Source organism: Monodelphis domestica, chromosome 4 (genome assembly GCF_027887165.1).
Source record: "Monodelphis domestica isolate mMonDom1 chromosome 4, mMonDom1.pri, whole genome shotgun sequence".
In the NCBI taxonomy this organism is placed as follows: Eukaryota; Metazoa; Chordata; class Mammalia; order Didelphimorphia; family Didelphidae; genus Monodelphis; species Monodelphis domestica.
The window spans coordinates 434,764,324-434,771,970 of NC_077230.1; the positions used below are offsets into that span (position 1 = coordinate 434,764,324).

Below are 7,647 nucleotides of genomic sequence, written 5' to 3' on the forward strand. Positions count from 1 at the left end.
GAATATCATATTCCATGCCCTTCGGTCCTTCAGTGTGGATACAGCCAGATCCTGTGTTATCCTCACTGTGGTTCCGTGGTATCTGAATGGCTTCTTCTTGGCAGCTTGTAATATCATTTCTTTAGTCTGATAGTTTTTTAATTTGGCTATAACATTCCTGGGTGTTGTCAGTTGTAAATTAAATACAGGAGGTGATCTGTGGATTCTTTCAATCTCCACTTTCCCCTCTTGTTCTAGGATATTGGGGCAGTTTTCCTGAATAATTTCCTGTAGTATTATGTCCAGGCTTTTTCTTTTGTCATGGTCTTCTGGTAGACCAATGATTCTTAAATTGTCTTTTCTCGAATGATTTTCTAAATTGTCTGTTTTGTGAATGAGATGCTTCATATTTTCCTCAATTTTTTCATTCTTTTCATTTTGTTTTATAGTGTCCTGCTGGCTTGTGAGGTCACTTAATTCCAGCTGTTGTATTCTGGTTCTTAAAGACTGGATTTCTTCCCTGGCTTTTTGGTCATCCTTTTCCTCCTGGTCTGATTTTCTTTGAAGGTCATCTTTCATCCTCTTTACCTCATCTTTCAACTCCTTTGTCTCATCTTTCATCTCCTTTACCTCATTTTCCAGCTGGTTGATTTTGGCTTTCAAGACACAATTTCCTTGTTTTAGTTCAAGGGCCTCTGTTTCCAGATGACTTATCTTAATTTTTAAGTTCTTTTCCCAATTGTCTTCAGCCTCTCTTAATTGTGTTTTGAGTTTTTCCACAGCCTGTATCCGATTCGCTGGGATTTCTGATTTATCGTTTGTTGATCTCTCCCCCTCTGTTCCATTTGGTGAATAGAAGCTGTCTATTGTAGTTTCTTCTTTTTCTGTTGTTTGCTCAAATTCACCCCTTTTTTACTCCCCGTATTTGTACTCTTGCACCTCTCATTTTTTTTGTTTTGGGGACTTCTGTCAGTCTCCCCTCTTGGAGCTTTAACAGAAGATTTCTAGGTGTAGTCTCTGGTTGTTGGGGGTTTGAGCTTCCCTGTCCTCTGGAGGCTTTTGATTGGATTAAAGTCCAGCAGTCAATGAGAATGGGTGTGGAGCCTTGGCTTCCCTGAGTTCTGGATCCGTTTGATGGTATTAAGTTCAGGTTAGTTGGGCTGGATGTGTCCTAAACCTCCTGGAAGACTAGAGCAACTATGGAGGATATCCACAGCTTTGGCCAGGCTGCCAGGTCTATGCTCCCTCTCTAGGTGTTGGTCTTTGCATAGCCCTGCCCACAAAATACACCCCCAGACCAGCACCTTTGCCCGCCCAGAAGTTCACGCTGCCACTGGAGTCTCATTGCTCTAAATGGCAGGGGGGATGGGTCCTGGGACCTTCCTTCTGTCTTCCCCTTAAACCCAAGTGTTCTTGGATTCCAGCTTTTCGGGGGGTGTACCTTTTGAATTAAGTCCAGCTGGAGGGTTCCTTGGCTCTGTCTTGTTAATTTTGATTTTTCAGTCCCCTAGGAGCATTCAGTTTGTGATCGGTAAGGAAGGGTATTCAGAGTTCTGAACTTCTGCTCCTTCTATGCCGCCATCTTGATTCTGCCTCCTACCATACTCTCAATTATTCAGTTCAACTATAATTTTTACCCCTTACAGATGGGGGAGTAGGGGGATGTGACAAAAAGCAAAATACTTGTAAGGAGGAACAGTAAGATAGGGAATATAGCATAGGATGAAGGGCAATACTCGGTAATCATAACCACTGAATGTGAATGGGATGAACTCACCAATTAAACAGAAGCAGATAGCAGAGTGGATTAAAAACCAGAATCCCATACTATATAAAAAACAGAATCCTATATACTTGTGTACAAGAAACACATATGAATCAGGTGACACACAGATTAAAGCTTTGTATTAGTTAAGAAGGCTGGTGGCCAATTGTAAGAACTAAAAATTAATTATGAGGCTATTAGTAACTTTCACAATTTAGGTTAGCATTGATTATGAAAAACTATATTACTGACTAAGAGCCTGAAAGGTGTTAAATTTAAAAGAGTTGGAGACATAACTGTGACAATAGTTGAGGTTGTAAACTGTAGTGAGTAAAATAGTGGAAGATATAAATTGTAGTAGATATAAGAGTGGGTGAGTAAATTGTGACTGCAGGAAATATGTTTTCACCAGTGTCTTGTTTTAAATCAAATATAAGGTGGTCACCAGGGAATTATTCCCGATTATGAATATACCCAAGTCAACTGTGTTTATAGAGAATTTAATTAATAATACAATGAGGAATGAGAGAGAAAGAGAGAGAGAGAGAGAGAGAGAGAGAGAGAGAGAGAGAGAGAGAGAGAGAGAGAGAGAGAGGGAGAGAGAGAGAGAGAGAGAGAGAGAGAGAAAGGAATAAGTATGAAGGGCCTTAAGCCAACATGGCCTAGACTTGAGTCTTAAGAGAGAGAGAATCAGTCAGTCCTTAATCACTCACCACAAGATCAGTCCAAGCAAGGATTCTAATGACACCAGGCCAGCTCCATCTCAGCTGACTTCACCAGCTCAATCCTCAATCTGAATGTCCCCGAGAGAGTCCCGAGAGAGACCCCTTCAAGGCAGCCTTTCCCAGCTAACTGTCCCGAGAGAGACCCGATAGAGACAGAGACTCCTCAAAGGGAGTTCCAGCCAGAGACTGTCTCCCTTGAGAAACCTCCTTAGAGATTACCCTTCTTTCAACAACCTCCTTATAATCTGTCTCTCAAGAGACTCCTTCTCAAGAGCCTCAAAAGATCTCCCCTTTAGCAGGCTGCCTTTTTCTTATATAGGGGGTTTTCTCCTATGTCACCTCCCCCAAGTTCTTCCATCTACCAATCACAGTAGATGTTTTCCAAAGGACAGCCCATTCTGAATTCACAGATCAGTCGACTAATCCCTTTAGTAAGTTTGAACCAGAAAAAACACAGCTGAGTTGACTAATCCCTTTAGTAAGTTTGAACCAGAAAAAACTTCTGAATAAGTTTTCACCTCTTTGCTCCTTGTAAATTCGCAAGTTGCCTGACCTTTATAGGTACTTAGCACCCCTTTGTATTACTTCTAAAAATAGGCATGGCTTAAAGAACTTTTTGCCTCATTATAAGTATGGGTTTAAGTACTTTCATTGTTTAGCAAGGAATTTTCTCCCCTAAAGCAGTTCTAAGTACGGGTGGAGTAGAGGTCCTCCCATTTTTGATCCAAGTGGAGTTCTCACTGTCAAAATGGGGAATGTTCCCAGTAGGGAATTGTTGCAATGGAGAATTCCCCGATGGGGAAATTTTTAACATTCGCAAGTCTGAGAAATTTCAAGATTCACAAAGGTGAATCAATGGAATAGACTAAAGGTAAATGACCTTAGAAGCTAGCGTTAGATAAATCGAAAGATCGCAGCTTTTGGCACAAGAATTCACTATCTGACAAAAACTGCTGGGATCATTGAAACTGGTATGGGAAAATCAGGTCTAGATCAACATCTCACACCCTATACCAAGATTACTTCAAAATGTGCAAATGACTGAAATATAAAGAATAAAATCATGAATGAATTAGGTGAAGATAGAATGGAATACCTGTCAGATCTGTGGGAAAGGAAGGAATTTAAGACCAAGCAAGAGATAGAGAGAATGACAAGTTGTAAAATGAATGATTTTGATTACATCAAATTAAAAAGAATTTGTACAAACTAAACCAGTGAAACCCAAATTAGAAGGAAAACAATGAGTTGGGGGAAAATCTGTGTAACAAGCCTCTGACAAAGGTTTAATGTCCCCAAAATATAAAGTCAAATTTACCCCCAAAACAAGCCATTCCTCATTTGATAATTGGACAATGGACATGAACAGGCAGTTTTCACATGAAGAAACCCAAACAATAAGCACATGAAAAAGTGTTCTAAATCCCTCCTGATTAGAGAAATGCAAATAAAAAAAATATATTGAGGTACCACCTGACTCTTAGCAGACTGGCCAATATGGCAGCAAAGGAAAGGGATAAGTGATGGAGGGGTTTTGGTAAAATTGGGACTCTAATGCACTGCTGCAATAGTTGTCAATTGGTCCAGCCATTCTGGAAGGCAATTTGCAACTATGCCCAAAGGGCTTTAAAAGACTGCCTGTCCTTTGATCCAGTATACCACTGCTAGGGATTGTACCCCAAAGACATAATAAGTAAAAATGTTTATATATAAATATCAATAGCCAAAGTCTGGTGGCAAAAAATTGGAAGAGTGGGGTGTCCCTCGATGGGGGAATGCCTGAACAAATTGTGCTATCTGATGGTGATGGAATACAATGTGATGAAAGGAATGGTGAACTGGACGATTTCCATGTGAACTATAAAGACCTCCAGGAATTGATGCAGAGAAAAATGAGCAGAACCAGGAGAACATTGCACACAGAGACTGATACATTGTGGGATGATCCTATTTAATAGATGTTTCTACTAATAGGAATACAATGATCCAGGACAATCCTGAAGAACATCTAAGAAAGAGTGTGCTCCACATCCAGAGAAGGAACTGTGGAGCAGAAATATGACATGATTGATCATGTGGTTCGATAGGGATATGATTGGGGTTTTGGAGTTAAAAAATCACTCTATTGCAAATATGAATAAATGGAAATCAGTTTTGAACAATGATAAATGTATAATTCAGAGGAATTGTTCATCAGCTCCAGGAATGGGGATTGAAAAATTATGACTCATGGAACCATGGGAAAATATTCTTAATAAATAAATCATCTTTTAAAAAAGTAAGCAATTAAAAAAAAAGAGATGATTGCCCTTTCCTTTCCTCCTCATATTTAACTTTTCTCTTTGTGTACCTGAATATAAAATGACTGAATATATTCCAGAAACATGTTTTGCTATGGCACATCCTAACCAGTGGTTCCCCTAATTCTCAATATAACACATTATTGCACATCTTCATGTAGCTCGAGTAAGTGTCTGATCCGATATAACTATGGAATTCTCTTTATGATTTTACCTAGATAATAGTATTTCAGCCTTTTTGAAGATGAAATAAAAATTCCTTTGTCTTTGTTTTCTCATTATTCACTGGTAATATTTTCCCCCTAGAATACACAGTATATGCTACTTTCTCAGAAACTCTTGAAAAAAATGTTGTTACCAGATCAATTCTGACACTTGGGATGAGGAGGAATTTCAGATCACCTCCTTTCTTTCTACTCTACAGAATAGCCCACCTCACTCAGAGAGGACTTCCCAGCCCCCTGTTTACATAGCGGAAAGCATTTCAGAGTAACTCACTACTACAGGGTTTATTCCTCTAATATTCTCACTTTAGACACGAAATGCCTTTGTCAGTATTCCATTGGGTTCTGAATGGTTGGTCTCCACTGCTGGCTCTGCCACTCATACACTTTAGGAGCTTGAGTAAATCCTTTCTGTGTTTCAGTTTCTTTCAGTTATTTGATGAGGGTTGTACTAGTTGGATTCTGAAGGTTCTGATCTGTGCCTCATTACTTTTGCTGATTTAGGGATCAATAACAGTCAAGGATGTAACTGTGGACATCACGCAGGAAGAATGGGTCTTGTTGGACCATTCTCAGCAACAGCTGTACCTGGAGGTCATGCTGGAGAATGTGCAGAATCTACTCTCTGTGGGTACGGACCATTTCTTCTGTTGACCCTGAAACACTCATTAAGGAAATGTCTTCATTCCAAGCCAAATATATAGGATTTTGAGCCTTTTTGTGTGATTAAAAGAGGAAAAGTGCTAATATTTGCCCTAGGTTCTGCTCCTGTCTGCTTTGTATTTGAAAAAAAAAAGTTAAATTAATAAGAATCCAGGTCTTTCCCTAATTAACAAATGATTAAAGGTTATGAATAAGCAGTTTTCAGATCACTTATTAAACATATGGAAACATATTTTAAATCCCTCTTGATTAGAGAAGTAAGTTAAAAGCCCTCTGAGTTACCACCTCACCCCTTCTGGATTGGCTAACATAACAGTAAAGTAAAATTAGAAACATTGGAATGAATGTGGAAAAATTGGGACATGTAATACATTGCTGATCCATCCATTCTGGATAGTGATTTGAAATTATTACACAAGTGTCAAAATGATGCAATCCTTTTGATCATGCAATACCATTACTAGGTCTCTACCCCAAAAAGATCAGAAAAATCTGAAGGACTTACATGTAGGAAAACATTGGTTATTGATGTTTTGGTGGTAACAAACAATTGGAAATTGAAGTGATGTCTATCAGTTGAAGAATGGCTGAACAAATTGTGGTATGTAATGGTAATGGAATACTATTGTGCTTTAAGAAGTGATAAATGGGATGATTGAAGAAAGACCTGAAATTCTGACATGAACTGATACAGAGTGAAACAAGCAGAGCTAGGATAACATTGTACACAGTACCAGTAATATTGTGGAATGGTCAACTCTGGTAGACTTGGCTAGTCTCAGCAATACAATGATCCAGTACAATTCTGAGGGACGTTTGACAGAATGGCTCCAGATAAAGAACTTTTGGAGTTGGAATCTAACTGAAAGAATACAATTATTCAGCTGTTTATTTGGGCATTTGTTTTGAGATTGTGGTTTTCTGATTATTCGCTTACAAAAATAAATAATATGAAAATAAAATTTTAAAAGAATTGCAAAAGTGTAGCTCACAGCCCCTAATTCTGCTTAGTCTAGTGAGTTTATCCCTATTCCTCCTTCACTCTTTTCTCAAATTGCAGGCCACATGTTTGGAATGGAAGGGAAGGGAATAAACACTTTAAAATACCTGCTCTGTGCCCTCTTCTGGGTAAAGGAGTTCATTCATTTAATTACATTCCTATGAGTTTGGTACTCTTGTTGTCCTCATTTCATAGTTGAGGCAACTGAGGCAAACAGAGGTTAAATAACTTGCCCAAGAGCATCTACTTGCCATCCCTCTGACGATCAATTCAATTTGTTTTTCAGACTCCCAAGTTCTTTTCTTTTACCCCTTTGCTACCAGCTGCCTTTAATTTGTAAATAGTGGAAATTGTGGAATGTGCCTATCCTTCTATTACAAGAGGTAAATAAATATGGAATTTTCTGATTGCAAATAGGTTCCATGATCTCTGCTCTCCTGCAAATGTCCCAAACAGTGAATATAACAGAAAGCATTCTGTAGGCCTTACTTGCATGCTGTTAAGAAGACCATATTCTTTATTTTTCTCTGCTAATTCTTTCCCTCTTTCTTATGGCCAGGGCTTCTAGTTCCTAGAGAAAATGTTATCTCCTGTTTTCAGCAAGGGGAAGCACCATGTCTGCTAGAGCAAGATTGTCCAAGGAGCTTCTGTCCAGGTGAGTGAGGTGAAAAGAGGCATATAAAGCCTATTATCCCAAACAATTTTATCTGTTGTAGTGAAGAGAGTACTAGACTTGGGGGCTGGCAGGCTATTTCCAAATCATGCTTTTCATTTTCTGAAATGGGATGGGAGATGGGAGGATGGAAGAGACTCAGTATGTATATATATATATATATATATATATATATATATATATATATATATATATATATATATATATATATATATATATATATATATATATATATATATATGTATATTTACTATGTTTGCACTAAATGACATGATATCTCCATCTATATAGAAAAGAAGGAAACTTATGTTCCACTTT

The 7,647-nt window shown here is 38.3% G+C and overlaps 1 protein-coding gene across 5 annotated transcripts in view; it reads left to right on the forward strand.

Moving 5' to 3' along the window:
- LOC100023417 (zinc finger protein 420-like) overlaps positions 1-7,647 on the forward strand; it is a 621,149-nt gene that overhangs the window by 593,304 nt on the left and 20,198 nt on the right. For 3 of the 5 annotated variants that reach the window (XM_056825668.1, XM_056825665.1, XM_056825666.1), the window contains 2 exons: positions 5,498-5,624; positions 7,216-7,311. In XM_056825668.1, the coding sequence (XP_056681646.1) occupies positions 5,498-5,624; positions 7,216-7,311 (223 nt within the window). The other 2 variants (XR_008918200.1, XM_056825669.1) reach the window with 2 other exon arrangements.